Genomic DNA, 19971 nt, shown 5'->3' with positions numbered 1-19971 from the left:
CCTGTTAGTGGACTTCAGCTCTGCATTCAACACAATCATCCCGAACTCCTCTCCTCCAAGCTTCTCCAGCTCAGCGTCTCTCCTGCAATCTACCAGTGGATTTACAGCTTCCTGATGGGCAGGACACAGCAGGTGAGGCTGGGGGTCACCACCTCTTCTACACGTACCACCAGCACCGGGGCCCCCAAGGTTGTGTCCTGTCTCCGCTGCTCTTCTCTCTACACAAACGACTGCACCTCAACGCACCTGGCTGTCAAACTCCTGAAGTTTGCAGGTGAAACTACTGTCATCGGCCTCATCAAAGACTGTGACGAGTCTGCGTATTGACAGGAAGTGGAGCGGCTGGAGCTGTGGTGCGGCCGACACAACCTGGAGCTGAACAGGCTCAAGACTCTGGAGATGATTGTGGACTTCAGGAGGCATCCTAAGCCAAAGCTGCCCCTCACGCTGTCCAACTGCCTTGTGTCAACCGTCAAGGCCTTCAAGTTCCTGGGAATTAGTCTGTGAGGACCTGAAGTGGGAGTTCAACATTAACTCCATCCTCAAATCCCTTTTATGCCGGAACGGTGTTACTGTGTCACAGTGGAGTTTTTAAGCTTCCGCTGTGCTTTCTTAGTATTATAAGTGAAGTTTATTGAGAATCAGTCGAACAAAACAAACAGACAGGAGTTTGACAGCCGGATGCGTTGAGGTCGTTCGTGTAGAGAGAGGACACAACCTTGGGGTGCCCCAGTGCTGATGCTGCGTGTGGCTTAGGTGGCCTCTCCCACCCTCACTTGCTGTGTCTTGCCCGTCAGAAAGCTGTAAATCCACTGGCAGATGGCAGGCGGGACGCTGAGTTGGAGAAACTTGGATGACAGGAGTTCAGGGATGATGGTGTTGAACGCTGAGCTGAAGTCCACGAACAGGATCCTCGCGTAGATCCCTGCACTGTCGAGGTGTTCTAGGATGAAGTGCAGTCCCATGTTGACTGCATCATCCGCAGACCTGTTTGGTCGGTAGGCAAACTGCAGGGGGTCCAGCACGAGGTGTTCAAAGGACTTCATGACCACAGATGTCAAGGCGATAGGCCTGTAGTCATTTAGACCCGAGATTGTAGGTTTTTTTGGGGCACTGGAATGATAGTGGAGCGTTTGAAACGGGATGGTACTTCGCACAGTTCCAGAGATCTATTGAAGATCTCTGAAGACTTAAGCGAGCTGGTCCGCGCAGACTTTGAGGCAGGATGGGGACACATGGTCTGGGCCTGCCACTTTGTTAATCTTTTGTTGTTTGAAGATGTGTCTCACATCCTGTTCCTGGATGGTTAACACAGAAGTCAGAGGTGTGATTGTGGTCGGTGGTGCGGCTGGGTGGGTGTGGGGTGTGAAAGTGTCCTTTTCAAATCTGCAGTGGTCGGTATTCAAGTCGTTGGCTCGTGTGCTATTGTTCTCAGCTTGGGGTCCTCGTCGCTTGTAATTGGTCAGCGATTGGAATGCATGCCAGACTGATTTAGAGTCGTTAGCCCTAAACTGTTTTTCGAGCATTACTGCATAGTTTCTCTTTGCGATGTTAATTTCTTTAGTCAACTGGTTTCTCGTGCGATTATACAGGGCCCTATCCCTGCTCTGATATGCGCCCTCCTCAGCTTGGCGAATTTGCTTAGGTTTGGCAAAGAACCATGGCTTGTTGTTATTGAATCTGCGAAGTGACTTTGTTGGCACACACACACACACACATCATCACCGAAACTAATATAAGATGTGACAGTATCTGTATGTTAATCCAGACTGCCAGCTGAATTTTCAAAGATACTCCAGTCTGTGCAGTCTAAACAGCTTTGAAGTTCTTTGCTTCATTGATCCAGTTTTTCACTGTAGGCTTTGCGCATTTAAGTTGTTGTATATTGGTATTAAGTGAATTAAGCAGTGATCAGACGAGCACAGAGCTGCACGAGGTATGGCACGGTATGTGTTATTTAGCGTAGTATAGCGGTTGTCTAAAATTTTATTTTCTCTGGTAGGACAGTCGATGTGCTGCTTGTAATTCGGGAGTTTGTGGTTGAGTTTAGATTTGTTAAAAGTCCCCGAGAATAATGAGGGGGTGAGTCTGGGTGTTTTTTTTCCAATTTCGTTTACTTGTTCAGCGAGCGTCAGCAGTGCGGCCTTCGTGTTAGCCTGAAGTGGAATATAAACACCGGCGAGACTGAAAGGTGCAAATTCACGCGTAGATTCGCGAGGTGGATCGACGGAAACACCAATCTGTATCCTCTCTTGCGGAGCTTCAATTGGATGCCGGCTCGCTTCCCTCTGTGGCGCCGCCTCCGTCTCCATGCCCCAAAGACCGGGGTGGCTGCTCTGGTGAGTTACTCAGGGAAAAAACTGAGCGGATTTGCGAAACTTGGTGAAAGAAAGTCCGGCGTAGCCTCCTTGATGGTTAGCAAGTCTCCCCTTGTGTAAGTGAGTCATGTAATGTCTCCAAAGACAAACGAAAAACACAAAAACAATACTAGAGCATGCTTAACCGAGGCGTCCACACAGGTAGGCTCCATCTTGAATTAAATAAATAAATAAAACTAATAGAAGTAATGTTTGGTATATATGAAACAAACATTTTACAACTCAATTATTTTTCCACTCAGACTGTTACTGTTGACTCGCATAGCATAAGCGTGAGCTAGGAGTAAAAGAATGCTTTAAAGACAGACAAAGTTTGGAATAATTTCACACAATAAGCTAAAGTGTAATGTGCCAATTCCAAAGTACAACTGGCTTAAGTTACACAACTGCAGGTCTGCGGGAAAGTAAACATCATGAGCTAATTGAATATGGCCTACCACTGCTGGTTAGAATAAATTGTAATCCATAACAGGTGGTTTGGATAGAGGGAGGATGGAAACAGCGCTCTTTCAATTGCTTGATTGAACAAACAACAAAATACAGTAAACACAAGCATATTCTTTGCCGACCTATGACGGCCACAACTGAGGTCAATCAGTCAATCTGCAAACAAAGTGGCTAAGGCTAAAGATAGTAAACAGCCGACCATCTGTATGTCCTCATACGCTAATTTTCATGTCACTCAACAGACCAGGCCCGCCTCTTAAAGGCAGGTACACACTGAACGTAAATGTAGTGTAAATGATTGGTCGCTACGTCGTGGATTTTGTCTGTTGTGGGGGTGGTCTGGAATGTAACCACCACGATAAACGTGGGATTACTGTAGTCATAATTTGGCATCATATTTTACCACACTTTAAGGAGCTCTTGGCCTCTGAAATACTTTTAAACATTTAAATTTCCACAGGGACCTGACAAATTTAGAGGAAAGCATACAACGCAAAGTCTGAAAGTCCTCCGTTTTATACATTTCACTGCATATACCTTGTCTTTTGATTAGTTTATTTATCAACAAATTATCTAATGGAACATCATTTTAATTTAAAAAGCCAGTATGCATCCAATGTCACTAAGTAGAATAATTATAATTATAATTATTATAACTATTATTTTCATAATAGTTTTGTTTTTGTGTTTATGAAACTAGTATTCTCTGGAGTGCATAATTTATCATTATCATGTGAACTCTGTACTCTGTAAAGACTATAATTTTTTGGGTCGGTGTATCACTTAATAATGGCATTTTTTGGTGTAGGATTCTTGTCTCGCATTAACTATTAGATGCATTTTTGTTTCTGCAGCTGCCCTTCAGAGTCCTGTGTATCGCTATGTGGTTACACACACACCTTCTGGAGCCGTCAACACGACAAGTTCTCTGATGCCGTTTCACAGCCGCTTCTCTTTCCACTGCTTGGATATCATGGCTTTCTTTGGGGGACTGGAGTTACTTTTGGAGGGACCACTCTCTGATCAGGACAAGAGTTTCCAGGATCTCCTAACACAACATCTTGTGTACTTTGCCAAAACAGGTAAATGTTATTCTTTGTCAATGTCTTAAACCAGAATCACATTATTCACGGTGTAGAGTAGATCACCATTACCAAGGACAAGAGAATAAACAATTTAAACCTTTTATGGAGTTTTATGGAAATATGGATTCGGAAATCGATTGTAGATAATACTGTATGTTTATTCTTTCATCGAGACTGCGAAATAATGTTCAAATGTGTGTTTCTTACAGGTAAGATGGTGGAGGAGTGGTCACCTTACCCATCATCCATTGCCCTCCTGTCCAGCAAGCTTTTGGTTGTCAACAAATACTCATCTGCTCGCTGCCAGTTGTGGAAAGAGAACGGCCTACATGCCTATGCATGGATAAACTGATCATACGTTAGCATTCATTTGACCAAAGACTTTTGAAAAGCCGTTCAGCTGTCATTTGCTTGGCCACGGGTTTAAAAACTTGCTGTGAAGGGAATACACTGTATTCTTTTTGATTTACACTTAAGATATGTCACTATATATTTTTTTGTTAACAGCAACCAGTCAGTGGTGAGTGGGCATCTATCCATTCTCTCCATGGTGTTGGGGCCGATCCCAGCTTACTTCATGTGAAGGGCGAAGTAGACCCTGAGCTGGTTGTCGCAGGGCACATATAGACAGACAACCATTCAGATGTGTTGAATGTCTTACACTTTGAAACAGGTTGCTAAAACAACAAGAAAACATCAAATTTAGGATTAACCCAACGTTTTCAGCCCCAGACCCAAATTGGAAAATGTCTTTTGTCAATGTGGTTGTCATGTCTGCCTCTGGGATCAGATATCGACTCCGGCCTTTCTGTGGCTTTTCAGTGGAACTCTGGCATCCTCCCACATTCAATAAACTTACCTGCTAAGTTAATTGAAGGCTCTAAATTGCCGTTAAGTTTGAATGTGAGTGTAAATTGTTGCTTGTCTATGTGTATCCTGTGATTGACTTGACAAATCAAGGGTATACCCAGTCTATTACCCAAGAGTCAGCTGGGTTGGGCTTCAGTTTTTCATGCCTCTAAGTAGGATAAATTGTATAGAAAATGGGTGGATGGATGGTCCCTAAAATGTAAAAAAAAAAATTTTTTTATATTGCTCAGACCATGTCTAAGTCCAGACACCAGGACCAGCTCATTTTGTATTTAATAAGGGTATTGTCTGTTGCTACACCATGGCCAGAGCCGTGACAATCTTCCACTCATGCATGGATTGCTGCATCGTCCTCTTACGCACAGTATCCATGTATCCATGCGAGAATGTCAGGGGAATAAGAGGGCTGTAGACAAACCCACAGCGGTGCAGCCCACCCACTCCCAGATCCACCGGGGTGCGCTGGTCTGCAAAAAGGACCAACACTGGTCTAACCCGCCGCTGGCACACAGTTGTGCCGCCCGCCATTCCGGATTTATGCCAGTCATGAAAATAGGTTTATTAAGCTGCGATTGGCTGGCGACCGGTTCAGGGTGTACCCCGTTCAGGGTGTACCCCGTCTCCCGCCCGAAGATAGCTGGGATAGGCTCCAGCAGCCCACGACTCTAGTGAGGATAAGCGGTCAAGAAAATGGATGTTTGTTATTTCATGAAGACAAAGTTGAAATGTCTGTCTCTTACAGGTAAGATGGTGGATGAGTGGTCATCTTACCCATCAGCCTCCATAAATTCAGAGCTAACCCAGCATACTTCAAGCGAAAAGCCAGCTGAGTTAGTCTCCGTTTTTCATGGCTCTAAGCAGGATAATTTAATAGAAAATGAGTGAATGGATGGTCTCTAAAATGTAAAAAAATAATATTTCTTTCCATACATTGACTTTCCTGCAATATCTTGACACATAGCATTTTATTTTGGGTTCCCACCTTAGTTTGAGATCGGCAGACAGGCAGGTAGTTGTATACCACTAGTATTTTTCCTTCCCCCTCATAACGTACTTTAAAGTAGCGGTCCCTGCCTTTTTTTTTTGCACCAGAGACCGGTTTCATGTAAAGACCTATTTTGACGGAACGGCATAGAAAACAAATACTGTCATTAAATATGCACGATCGCGCGGAATGTCGTATTTAGTGGGAATCCTGCGCTTGTTTCTTTTCAATGAGCTGGTCCCATCTTGGGATAACCTTTTTTTCTCTCTCAGTAAACTTCCACAGGGGTTGTCATTTAATGCCAGGTGCTTGGGCTCCATGTGCCGAGGCAGTTTCGATGGCTTCATTGCCTCAAGTTACATAGAGCAGGTTTGGTGCAAAAGTCAACTGGGTCAACTAGTAATAAACCCGTACCTGCCAATTTTGTCTCCTAATTCCAGCATTTGTTCCCATTGGAAGTTGTTGGCTTTTCTTCTCTCATTATTTGGCCTGTTTCCCTTTTCGAATAAGTTTTTCAAAATCCATCCATCCATTTTCTGTATCATCTCTAGGGTCGCGGGCGTACTGGAGCCTATCCCAGCTATCTTTGGACGAGAGGCGGGGTACGCCCTGAACTGGTCGCCAGCCGATCACAGGGTACACACAAAACAATTTTTTTAAAAGTATTTTTGCTATCATATCACGTGACCGAGATGAGCGATTTGATGGAGGCACAGGCAGAGTTTCAAATTATAATTGTGCATCCTGGTAGTAGGAGACTCCTGGCTTAATATTCAAAGACGGCCAAAGAGGGGGTCTCGCAGATCACAGAGATCATGTAAATTCCACACCGGAATGGCAACATAGAGTTGAGCGGAGAACCTTCTTATTGAAATGCACTAAATTCAACTGATAATCAATCAATTTTCTATGCTGCTTATCCTCTTCAGCGTTGCGGCAAGCTTGAGTTTATCCCAGCTGACTTTGGGCAAAAGGTTGACTACACTCTGAAGTGGTTGCCAGTCAGTAGTTGGCCATAAAAAACACAACTATTCACTCTCAGAATCATCTTTATTTGCCAAGTATGTCAAAAACACAAAATGAATTTTTCGTTGGTAGTTGGAGCCGCTCTAGTATGACAAAAGACACCCATTTGACAGAAAATACTTTTGAGACATAAAAACACTGAGCAATGAAAGGTTACCGGTAACATTTAAACCGTCAATGAGTGGGAACTGAACCCATACTACCTGCGTTGAATTCAGGCAAATGGGACACTACACCATCAGTGACTCAACTGAGAATATGTGGTGTAACTAATTCCTGAAGGGAATTTGTCACTTGAGGTTGGGTTTATGATTGTGGATTTTTATTTAAAAATTTTTTTTTTAGTTGTATATAAAAATTGGATCGACAATGTTTTTTTTTTGTTACAATATTGCCCTCATTAACAAATGTCTATGTAACAAGAACAAGACCACTGAGACGCTTTAAACTTGTTTTTTCCACATGCTTGCATTTTTTTTTCTTTTTTTCTTTTTGTTTTAGATTTTCTGTGATGTGTTGTTTTGTATACGTGATATGTTTTCACAGATTGCGTGATTTGCTGATAGAGCATGGGGGATTTTGAGTGGCACTAACCATGTATCCTCTTATATAACCAGTCTGTATTGACGAGAAGTGAGAAATTTTAACGTTTGATGCTTAAATCTAATTGTTTCTGAGTTTAAAATTACTGCATCAAATGAAGGATTTGTGCTGACGGGGAAATTATAAGGTTACGGCAGGTTTAAGGCATAAGGCAGGTTTCATTTTATTTTTCCATTTTAAATGAGATATGCATTTTTTTCATAATTGAAAACGGATTCCAGGTTGAAAACAGATCCCAGGGGTCGTCACTGTTTTTGTTTTTGTTTTTTTTGAGGCAATGACCCTCCTCATACATTAAATAAAAATCAACCACACCCGACATGAGCACTTGGCAATGGAGGCAAGCAAAAGCTCCCTCTCAGGAAATTAAGCCAGGTCTTTTTTTTTTGTGTGTGTTTGCATTTGATTGTGTATTTTCACTGGTGACATCAGCCCTTCATCACCAAGCTCAGATGTTATATGGCAGATGCTGTAGACTAATTTTTTGAGGAGGTATTCTCAATCGTGTAGTCAGGACTTTTTCATCAAGCTCTGATGTATCCGGCACATGGTGCAGACACATTGTCAGACACTACCGAGACCCAATTACATTAGCATATAAGAAACGAAAAAGTACAATTTCCAAAATATTTCCCCTTTAAAGGAATGATTGACCCACGAGATAACACACAAAGCTGTTTGCACTAATTCCTAACTTTGTTTCTTGTGTATCATTCTTTGCACTTTCCTGTCAATAGATGCCATTGTACATGTATTGGATTCTATTTGCATAAACAAGTGAGTGAAGTGTGCTATGAAGCTGTTATTACCAAATAAAACAATTTCAGAGTATATGGTGTATTTTTCATGGAAACAGGGATTTAATTGTATTGATGCTATTCCACTTTATACATCATATCTGATTTTCAGTTCACTGATAAGTGCTATTGCAGTGTTTGTTTGACAATGAATACTAAATGTGAGATGTACTCAATTTTCATCCACACAGATTGACATAAAGAAAATATTGCACTGCACGAAAAACAACCTGTAGAATTTACCCAGTAAATGTACAACCCCAATTCCAATGAAGTTGGGACGTTGTGTTCAACAAATAAAATCAGAATACTATGATTTGCAAATCATGTTTGACCAATATTTAATTGAATACACTACAAAGACAAGATATTTCATGTTCAAACTGATAAACTTGATTGTTTTTAGCAAATAATCATTAACTTGGAATTTCATGGCTGCAACACATTCCAAAAAAGCTGGGACAGGGTCATGTTTACCGCTGTGTTACATCACCTTTTCGTTTAACAACATTCAATAAACGTAAGGGAACTGAGGACACTAATTGTTGAAGGTTTGTAGGGGGAATTCTTTCCGATTCTTGCTTGATGTAAAGCTTCAGCTGTTGAACAGTCCGGGGTCTCCGTTGTCGTATTTTATGCTTCATAATGCGCCACACATTTTCAATGGGAGACAGGTCTGGACTGCAGGCAAGCCAGTCTAGTACCAGCACTCTTTTACTACGAAGCCACGCTGTTGTAACACGTGCAGAATGTGGTTTGGCATTGTCTTGCTGAAATAAACAGGGGCGTCCATGAAAAAGACGTTGCTTGGATGGCAGCATATGTTTGTCCAAAACCTGTACGTACCTTTCAGCATTAATGGTGCCTTCACAGATGTGTAAGTTACCCATGCCATTGGCACAAACACAGCCCCATACCATCACAGATGCTGGCTTTTGAACTTTGCGTCCATAACAGTCCGGATGGTTTCCAAAAACAATTTGAAATGTGGACTTTTCCACTTTGCATCAGTTCATCTTAGATGAGCTCGGGCCCAGAGAAGCCGGCGGCGTTTCTGGGTGTTGTTGATAAATGGCTTTTGCTTTGCATAGTAGAGTTTCAAGTTGCACTTACGGATGTAGCGCCGAACTGTACTTACTGACATTGGTTTTCTGAAGTGTTCCTGAGCCCATGTGGTGATATCCTTTACACATTGATCTCGGTTTTTGATGCAGTGCCACCTGAGGGATCAAAGGTCACGGGCATTCAATGTTGGTTTTCGGCGTTGCCGCTTACATGCAGTGATTTCTCCAGATTCTCTGAACCTTTTGCTGATATTATGGACCGTAGATGATGAAATCCCTGAATTCCTTGCAATTGTACATTGAGGAACATTGTCCTTAAACTGTTCGACTATTTTCTCACGCACTTGTTCAACCTCGCCCCATCTTTGCTTGTGAATGACTGAGCAATTCAAGGAAACTCCTGTTATACCAAACAGGTGTTTGGTGAGCATTCCTCAGCTTTCTTAGTCTTTTTTCCCACCTGTCCCAGCTGTTTTGTAACGTGTTGCAACCATAAAATTTTAAGTTAATGATTATTTGCTAAAAACAATAAAGTTTATCAGTTTGAACATTAAATATCTTATATTTGTAGTGTATTCAATTAAATATAGTTCGAACATGATTTGCAAATCATTGTATTCTGGTTTTATTTATGTTTAACACAATGTCCCAACTTTATTGGAATTGGGGTTGTAGTATAACAACAGCAACTTTAATTTGGTACATTTAAATCATATTTTGAATAAATAGTACATTAAGTCAACAGCTGTGAAATACTGACATAAATTAAATAATGTTTACCTTATATTTCTGATTACATCACTGTCCAAAATCATTTTTACAGTGATGTCGAGTGGTCACCCCTGACCATGCATATACCCTAAAAGCACGAAATGCTTTTAGGGTATTTTTAGGACAACATTTTGTGCATTAACGCACTATTAATTAAAGATAATTATATAATGTCTGGTACAGCTAAGGGTGCTTTGGAGTTGCTTATCACTGACCTTGAATGTCACTCCACCACCTCCAGCTTCTAACTAATACAGTGGAACACAATCTGTTCCATTTTCCAGTCAATCACAGATTTGATACAAAACTATAACGTAACAAAGTATTCTGTACGTTGAACATTTGTGTCCCGTTGGGGGGGTGGCAAAATGCAGGTGATTCAGGTGTTTTCTCTGAACCTCTTTCTTTTCGAATTCATTGGTTGATTGTGGAACAACAAACCGTACCAGGGAAACTTTTTTTTTCTGTTCAGAAAAAAATAAGAAAGTGGGATGTCATAATGTCATTTAAAAGATTGCTTGCTGTTTTGGCCAATTTGCTTTTGATATATATTTTTTTATTATTATTGCCTCTCGCACGCGATCACCAGCAAACGCCTTCTCTTTTTTTTTTGTCAGTCTAATAAAGCGCAAAACAACAACAACAACAACAACAACAACAAAGATACAGTGCCTATCTTAGTTGCATTGCGTGACGCACTGTCAATGACGGTTGCAAAGCACACAGATCTTTCTGCTCATCTATGAAAGGTTCTTCATAACACTATCTTTAGCAGTTTCCCTTTTTATCTTGGGTACCATTCTGATTGTTTAGCCCTTTGATTACTTTTTCAAGAAAATGTTCCGCGCAATGTGAGCACACCTCTTTCAGTCTTCATTCATAATGTGGCAGCTGCTGGTCGCATCTGATTGGCTGAACGTGCGTATAGGCGGAACTTCCGCCGAGTGAACGCTTCGGTAGAGAGCTATTTTGGCGTGATTACGCCAACACTGTATGCCCTTTGACTGACTGGCGACCAGTTCAGGGTGTAGTCCGCTTTTCGCCCGAAGTCAGCTGGAATAGGCTCCAGCGTCCCGCGACCCTAACCAGGATAAACGGTGTTGAACAAGGATGGATGGACGCCAACACTAACCGCTTGTTGGTTTAATTAAAGAGATGCTACAATTAAATAAATAACATACATTCTGTGAATTGCATTTTTGATGAAAATAAAATGATTTCCAGACTTTTTTTTCTGCCACGTTATAACATTAAAGAGCAATAAGAACATGTAAATACATTAACTATTTAATGATAAACAAAAAAGTTAATACAACAGTGACAGCCTTACTTGATGTGGAGACAATTGAATATTGAATACATCTAAGGCTGGAGCTTGATGTTATAGAAATTACAAATGTGTCCATTATGTTTCATGTTTTACTACTTACACTTATTCACGGAACATATTTTTCTTAAAAAAGTAAGGAAACTTTTTGATGAACTGTCAAACTACTGAATGCTCAAATAAAATGAGACAAAAGGCAAATGCTGCTTGGTCATTGAGTAAAATCCAGATGAAATCTTCCGTCGCTAAATCAATCTCTTTCAAAAGGCGAAGCGGCACATATTTGCAATAACTTACTAACTTTAACATGGAAAACAGATTCAAATTTAAAGAAATGCACAGTTAATATTATTAAAAATGAGAATACCAAGTACTCCCAACCCTTGATACTGTTGGGGGAGGAGCAAATGTATTGATGTGACTCCAGAGAACACTGGAAAATGTCAAAACGACTAAAACTGGAAAAAAACGAGGAAAATGGGAGAAAGGGAGGTGAAATTGTTGCTACTTTTGGTTTGTCCCATTAGGTGTCGGCAGTGACGATCTCAAATGAAGAAAATGAAAATGTTCCATTTTAGATTTGAAATGGTGTGGCATGTTATTTGATAAAAGACAGGCGATGTTTAAAACTACTGCTAAAGGAAATCTGGATTTGGACGCCTCCCGCGCAATGTCCAATGGTGCCACGCGGCGGCGCTGTTCTCGGCACCTTTCCTTTCCTCGTGTGTTCGCCTATGGCGCGTGTGTGTGTGACAATGCGCCTGTGCTGTCGATCGAAACCTATGGTTTGAAAAAAATAAAAGACGCGAGGCTATTGTTGTCAGCCACTCAGCCAGGTGCTCGCTCTCATCGAAGAATGCCCAGAGAAGTCGGAGTTGTGTTGCTTGCACGGATAGCGCAGAATTCCAACACAAAAAGACGGTAATGACTCCACTCGTTTTCTCCCCCTGTGTATATCTACGAATGTTATTAAACTACTCCCGATAAGATTGAAAGGATACGTTTGCCATCGCTCCGGTTTGCATCGGATGCTGCGGGTTTGTTTACCATCAGAATGCTCTGCATGTTCGTACGTAGCTGTCTATAGGAATCTATTTTAAACCAAGCATCAAGAAGATGTGAGAGAAAATGAAGGGGGGGGGGGGGGCAATCTAATCACAATCAAAAAAAAATGTGGCAAACTGGATGTTAATGTTTATTCTTACTGAAAGGGTGAAGCTGCTGCTGGGCCTGCTGTGCTGTTATGTTATGTTACAGTAATGTACAGTACAGTCGCTCATATATGTCAAGATGGGAGAGCTTACAGTATCTTCAATTTTTGGTCAGTTTTGTTTGTAAAAAGGATGGGGTGGGAAAGACGTTCTACTGATTTATTCACGATTTGATTGTTTACAATTGTGTTGTGTGGCCACTTAAAAATCGAAATCGTTAGCTTGAATAAAGGGAAGATATGAATGTTTTAGACTACAAAAAAAAAAATCAGAGAATGTGCATCTGCATCGAGAGTTCCATCATGTAGGTTTTGTGTTATTCCTCAAATCCTTTAAAAATTATCAGATGATGAAATGCGGGCTGACGTTTAAGATGTGGTCTGAAGCAGTGTTGTGAGGTCCCCAGAAAGTGAGTAGATTCTGTCCTGATCTTGACAGACACTGAGCCTCCACACACATCCCACTAACCGCTCTCCATTGCACACATTTCTGTCTGTCAAAGTCAGAAAGCTTAACCGAGAAGTAATATTAAGTAAACCTTGGCCTTTTGCCCAAAATGTGAAAATGCATTGGTAGGAAACTATATTTGTGGATGAAAAGTGTTTATTGGAGTCAACAGTCTCAGTTTCTCAATTCAGTCTCAGCTGGTCCCACCTAAAATAAGAACAACATGACCTGAGCTTGTGTATATCCACACTGACTGACAGTATGGTATCTCCTGCGGGCATCCTGATGGCAATCCTTCCAACACCATCCATCCAGCCATTTTCTGTACCGCTTATCCTCACGAGGGTTACGGGCTGCTGGAGCCTATCCCAGCTATCTTCGGGCGGGAGGCGGGTTACACCCTGAACCGGTCGCCAGCCAAGATATTTAATGTTCAAACTGATCAATTTGATTGTTTTTAGAAAATAATCATTAACTTAGAATTTTATGGCTGCAACACATTCCAAAAAAGCTGGGACAGGTAACAAAAAAGACTGAGAAAGTTGAGGAATGCTCATCAAACGCCTGTTTGGAACATCCCACAGGTGAACAGGCTAATTGGGAACAGGTGGGTGCCATGATTGGGTATAACAGGATTCCGTCATTCAGTCATTTACAAGCAAAGATGGGGCGAGGTTCACCTCTTTGTGAACAAGTGCATGACAAAATAGTCAAACAGTTTAAGGACAATGTTCCTCAACGTACAATTGCAAGGATTTTAGGGATTTCATCATCTACGGTCCATAATATCATCAAAAGGTTCAGAGAATATGGAGAAATCACTGCATCTAAGCGGCAAGGCCGAAAACCAACATTAATTCCCGTGACCTTCGATCCGTCAGGCGGCACTGCATCAAAAACCGACATCAATGTGAAAAGGATATCACCACATGGGGTCAGAACACTTCAGAAAACCAATGTCAGTAAATACAGTTCGACGCTACATCCGTAAGTGCAACTTGAAACTCTACTATGCAAAGCAAAAGCCCTTTATCAACAACACCCAGAAAGGCCGCCGGCTTCTCTGGACCCGAGTTCATCTAAGATGGACTGATGCAAAGTGGAAAAGTGTTCTGTGGTCCGACGAGTCCACATTTAAAATTGTTTTTGGAAATTGTGGACGTCGTGTCCTCCGGGCCAAAGAGGAAATGAACCATCCGGACTGTTGTGGACGCAAAGTTAAAAAGCCAGCATCTGTGATGGTATGGGGCTGTGTTAGTGCCAGTGGCATGGGTAACTTACACATCTGTGAAGGCGCCATTAATGCTGAAAGGTACATGCAGGTTTTGGAGAAACATATGCTGCCATCCAAGCAACGTGTTTTTCATGGACACCCCTTCTTATTTCAGCAAGACAATGCCAAACCACATTCTGCAAATGTTACAACAGCGTGGCTTCGTAGTAAAAGAGTGCGGGTACTAGAGTGGCCTGCCTGCAGTCCAGACCTCTGTCCCATTGAAAATGTGTGGCGCATTATGAAGCGTAAAATATGACAACAGAGACCCTGGACTGTTGAACAGCTGAAGCTGTACATCAAGCAAGAATGGGAAAGAATTCCACCTACAAAGCTTCAACAATTATTGTCCTCAGTTCCCAAACGTTTATTGAATGTTGTTAAAAGAAAAGGTGATGTAACACAGTGGTAAACATGACCCTGTCCCAGCTTTTTGGGAACGTGTTGCAGCCATCAAATTCAAAGTTAATTATTATTTGCTAAAAACAATAAAGTTTATCACCTTGCAGATTAAATATCTTGTCTTTGTAGTGTATTCAATTAAATATAGGTGGAACATGATTTGCAAATCATTGTATTCTGTTTTTATTTATGTTTAACACAACGTCCCAACTTCATTGGAATTGGGGTTGTAGTATAACAATTTGCAGCCACTTTAATTGGGTAAGTTTAAATAATATTTTGAGTAAATAGTATCTTAAGTCAACAGCTATGAAACACAACGTCCCAAATTCATTGGAATTGGGGTTGTACAAACCCAAACCAGGATGGCTGAAAATCCTTTTAGATATTTGGTAATTATGTGAGGGAGTTTGATGTGTAAATTTCTATGATAATCCAGATTCATTTCAGATTTTATATAGTCACGTTAAAATAGCTTGCAGAATTGGTCAAACCCACAGACAAGGAAAAGATGAGCAATGGAGTTCATGGAAATATTCTGAATATGTGATGCAAGAGAAAAGAAAAATTCAATGCTACAACATTGCATGCAAATGTGTGCACCAAATAACAAAGAAGCTGAAGCAAATTTGAGAGAACAAGGCAGGCGAATGAGGTAACTGAACAATGAACAACGCATCTGACAGGCTTGAACAATGGATAAAGAACAAAGTGTTGAAAATAAAGTAAACGTAAGTACATGTGAGAAATAATATAAATAAAAATAATAGGAATAAAAATAATAAATGATAATAATACTAATAAAAATAATAAACAAAGCAAGTAAACAAAGTAAAAATATAACCAAAAATGTTAATAATCTAACCCTAACCCTAATATACAGTATTGGGCAAAACCAAAGTTTTCAAGAAATCTCTTCTGGATCCCATAGGAATGTTACAATTTTCATAACAAACAAATAACACCCATGTTTAAGTAGACATCAGGAAAAAAGCACCTCGAGTAGCCAGGATGTAGACTAGCATTTCTCCGACTGCATCCACTAGTATCCATTTATTTTTTTGTCCTCAGCGTGTTTACAAAGATAAGTAATCAAACTGAAAGACAGTGAGTGAAGACATTTCTGTGCAGATTTTTTCAACCCCTGAATTTTTATTCAGAGAACTTTCCAGCTGGTGACTGAATTATGTAATTGTTTTTGTGTGTGTGTCAGTTGTAAAGCCAGTGTTTCACTGAAATTCATAAGTGTTAATGTCAAACTGCTGTCTTCTGCTCTCTCTCAAAGTGGGCGTCCACCCTTTTTAGTGGAATTAATGCCAGAGTTCTGCTCTGATTTAGTGCTTATACCACATGCAGATGGTTCTAATATATGCTTCAGAAGAAAACTACAGCATCATTTTAAAGTTGGTGGAAGATTGGCCCGCTTTAAGTTGTTTTATATACAGTACTATGTTCAGTTGGTTTTCTTTCATATATGAGGAGTATGCTCCCGGACCTGCTCATATGGCCGGGCCTTCGGATAAGGGCCTTTAGTGAATTAGTTTCATGTATGTAAGTCACATTTAATTTAATGTAATGTGAGCCTGATTGGAACGTGTCAAATGTGAGCTGAATCAAAACATTACCCATAATTAAAAATAAATGTTTGTCAGGTTTCTGCAGTTTTTCTCTTGGGTTCCAATCCCAGTTCGGCAAATGAGCAAAACCTTCTGAATTCCAGGTGCTAACCAAATCCAGTAAAAACTGGTAAACTGTCTGTCCCAATAAATGCACCCAGACTAATACAAGGGTAAAAAGAAAAATTAATAACACCCCAATGTTTTTAACATTTAGGTTACCTTCCTTAACTGTAGGTAATAAGCAACAAACAACACAGTTGAGTATGATGGAATGTGATTGTATAGCTCTGTAAACAACCACCATAAACAAAATAAAAAATATGGACAGGTAATAGATGAGTACCCCTGGCTGAACCGTATCCGTAGTGTTTTTCACAGCCAGTCTGCCAATGCCCCCTCTGCCGGTCAGTCACGGCCACCTATTTAGAGTTTTGCTGATGACTCACTCATTCCCCGATTGTTAGCTACGTGCCAATGCAGGCCTCTCTGACACTTTTCCCTGGATTGTACTTCTACTGCTATTGAACCTCAAACCTCGTTGTTTTTCCAGAAATCCCGTTAGTCATCTTGCCCTGAGCACGAGTTCTGCCTTAGCATGTTTTCCTGTCCCTGTGATTGTTTGGTGTTTTGCTACAATGACAACGAAGTGTGAATTTCCTCATTTTGTGGATTATGGAGCCTTACGTGACCTGTCTCCAAACCCCTTACCAAATTTTGGAAACTTTGTCAGGGCTTTGAAGTTTACTGCCTCCAAAAACCCTTCCCAATCTTCTTCTGGACATTGACATTAACTACTTGCTCTTTATCTGGACTTTGAAGTTAACTGCATTGCGACTTACCCATTTGTTGCTGGACTAGTTGTAGTGATTATTTGGATAAGTTTGGATTCAGCACATCAAAATTGTGCTCAATCCGCAAAAAAAAAAATCTTAGACAACAATTTGTCGTAGACCAGTATAATAAATTCTGATTAAATTTATATTCAGTTTCCATTTTATACAACTACCGGAACATTGCTATGGCGAAATGCATTTTGATAATTTACAAATCATACCATTGACCATTCTGTTTCATCACAGAAATGTGATTGTTTTTCAGAAAAATCAACTGTTATTCCACTTTCACACACTTTTCACAAACAAATATATATATATATATATATATATATATATATATATACATATACATATATATATATATATATATATATATATATATATATATTGTCTTGTGTTGTTGCATGTCAAGATTGGCACTGATGGTACTGCCATAAATGGAAAGCTGCACACAGAATGCAGATTAAGCAGGGTTAATACCCTGATTCTATTGTTTGGGGATGATTTTGCATGATCCATTTGGTTGTGGCTGGGATTTGTTTGATCGGGAAAGTGGGCCCCACATAGATGTTGAGCTTTCAGAGCCACTGCATCACATCACGCTATGAATGGCTGTTTTCTTTGCTGGGGACCAACAACGCAGTTAATTCGCAGCCCATTTTTCTTGTCTGTTCCATTCCCTACTCTATGCCAAGAAAACAATTATCGGCTCTTCTTATTGTTCTGAATCCTTCCAGGAGTGCATGAAGGCATGGCAGGGAATGCTTAGGGGATTGATTCGACTCGAGGGATTGCTTCGAAGGGGAAAACTTGTAGTTTGTATTTGAAATTTGTCTTTCCCCTGGTATGTTTGTTTCTACTTAGAAATAAACTGACACACTCAAGAGCCCAAAGTGCTTTTGATTGTTTAAATGTGGTCTTGGGTGTCTTAAGTGCTGTTAAAATTGGTAGATCCAAATTTAGTTCACTGATAAAGCTGAAACACTTTTCAAATGATAGGCATGGTGCCCTTTCTTTGGTTTAGTGAGTCATAATACATTATGTAGAATAATAATGCTAAACGCCTTAAACCACCTAAGTTACTCTGAAAGACAAAATTGACAGTTATAGAATAATTGCTTTTGAGCTTTTTCTCTTAATACATGGAGCCTAATACTCTAAGGTTTTGCTTTCGCTTTTTATTTCTGTCTCTTACTGATTTTGCTCTCTTCTTTACAGATATTGACATGAGGAAAGACATTGAGACATTAATAGCTGAGGAAAGAGCTGACATCATTTTGAAATATGCTACGGTGAGTCGATGCCTTAAAGCATAACATAAATTAAATTCTGTATTTGGTTCACATGAAATACAGATCTAACCCAACATTTTCTATAGTATTTCACTTGAGACCATTTTAAAGTTATGGATAAACTACAGTGGAACCCTTCCTTGAGCCGTCATCTCATTGTGGTGGAGGGATTTGTGTGTCGCAATGATCCTTGGAGCTAAATTGTTAGGGGCTTTATGCCTCTGGAAGGGTCACCCAGGGCAAACAGGTCCTAGGTGGGGGACCAGAAAAAGAATGCTCAAAAACACTCTTTGACAATGACAATACATGGATGTGGTTTTCCTCTGGAGCCAGGCCTGGAGATGGGGTTCGATGGAGAGCGCCTATTGTCCGGGCCTGCACCCATGGCGCCCGGCCTGGCAAAGCCCGAAGAGGTAACATGGGTCCACCCTCTCATGGGCTCACCACCTGTGGGAGGGGCCAAGGGGATTGGGTGTGGATAGAGCTGGGTGGCAGCCGAAGGCAGGGACCTTGGCGATCCGATTCCCGGCAACAAAAACCGGCTCTAGAGACATGGAATGTCACCTCTCTGGCAGGGAAAGAGCCTGAGCTGGTGTACATCCATCCATCTTCAGTATTTATCCTCATAAGGGCCGCGGGCTGCTGGAGCCTATCCCAGACATCTTCGGCCAAGAGGTGGGGACACCCTGAACTGGTCGCCAGCCAATCGCAGGGCACATATAAACAAACCATTCGTACTCACATTCACACCTATGGGTAATTTAGAATCTTCAATCAACCTACCATGTTCTTGGGATGTGGTAGGAAACTGGAATACCCTGGGTATTCCAGTTGTGGGTGTGCTACCACCTATTTTAGCGGACTTGGGGCGGGATACGGGGTACACCCTGAACTAGTTGCCAGCCAATGGCAGGGCACAAATAGACAAACAACCATTTGCACACACATTCACACCTACGGACAAGTTACTCTTCAATTAACCTACCATGCATGTTTTTGGAATGTGGGATGAAACCAGACTACCTGGCGAAAACCCACACAGGCACGGGGAGAACATGCAAACTCCACACAGGAAGGCCGGATTTTAACCCGGATCCCTAATACTGTGAGGCAGATTTGCTAACTGGTCATCCACCGTATTTGCAAAAGATTCCGCTGTGTACAAGAAGTTTGTCCGCAACAAGCAGTGGCAGACAAAACAGGTCAAAGGAATTAAAAAACAAACAAACAAAGGCTTTACTGAGAGTATATTTGATAATTTGTTCAACTCAAAGGGGCCAGCTTTTATAGTGAGGTCTCCTAACCTTCTTCCCCTGGGAAAACCACTTATTTGTTAGCGTTACCACAACCAAATGATTGACATACAAATAAAAACACTGGAATAAGTGTACCACCACCATACAAAAGTATCGTTTATGATTATTCACACTCTTTTTCTAATCATTTACTAGCAAAACAAATCAATTTACCTATTTAAAATCATAGTCCAAAACAGAACATGTATAAATAATTATTACTGCAATTACTGCACTTTATTT

The 19971-nt window shown here is 40.9% G+C and overlaps 1 protein-coding gene across 5 annotated transcripts in view; it reads left to right on the top strand.

Moving 5' to 3' along the window:
* si:ch211-71n6.4 (USP6 N-terminal-like protein) overlaps positions 1-19971 on the top strand; it is a 73059-nt gene that overhangs the window by 31540 nt on the left and 21548 nt on the right. For 2 of the 5 annotated variants that reach the window (XM_061670551.1, XM_061670552.1), the window contains exons 9-10: positions 3680-3907; positions 4120-8215. In XM_061670551.1, coding sequence (XP_061526535.1) covers positions 3680-3907; positions 4120-4262 — 371 coding nt within the window. In that variant the 3' untranslated portion in view covers positions 4263-8215. Of the gene's footprint in view, positions 1-3679; positions 3908-4119; positions 8216-12095; positions 12275-18359; positions 18434-19971 lie in introns of those variants that run through there. The other 3 variants (XM_061670553.1, XM_061670554.1, XM_061670555.1) reach the window with 3 other exon arrangements.

The sequence above is a fragment of the Phycodurus eques genome, chromosome 2 (genome assembly GCF_024500275.1).
Source record: "Phycodurus eques isolate BA_2022a chromosome 2, UOR_Pequ_1.1, whole genome shotgun sequence".
NCBI classification, from domain to species: Eukaryota; Metazoa; Chordata; class Actinopteri; order Syngnathiformes; family Syngnathidae; genus Phycodurus; species Phycodurus eques.
The sequence above is the reverse complement of the archived record's forward strand: the minus strand, read 5'-3'. Positions and strand labels throughout refer to the sequence as shown.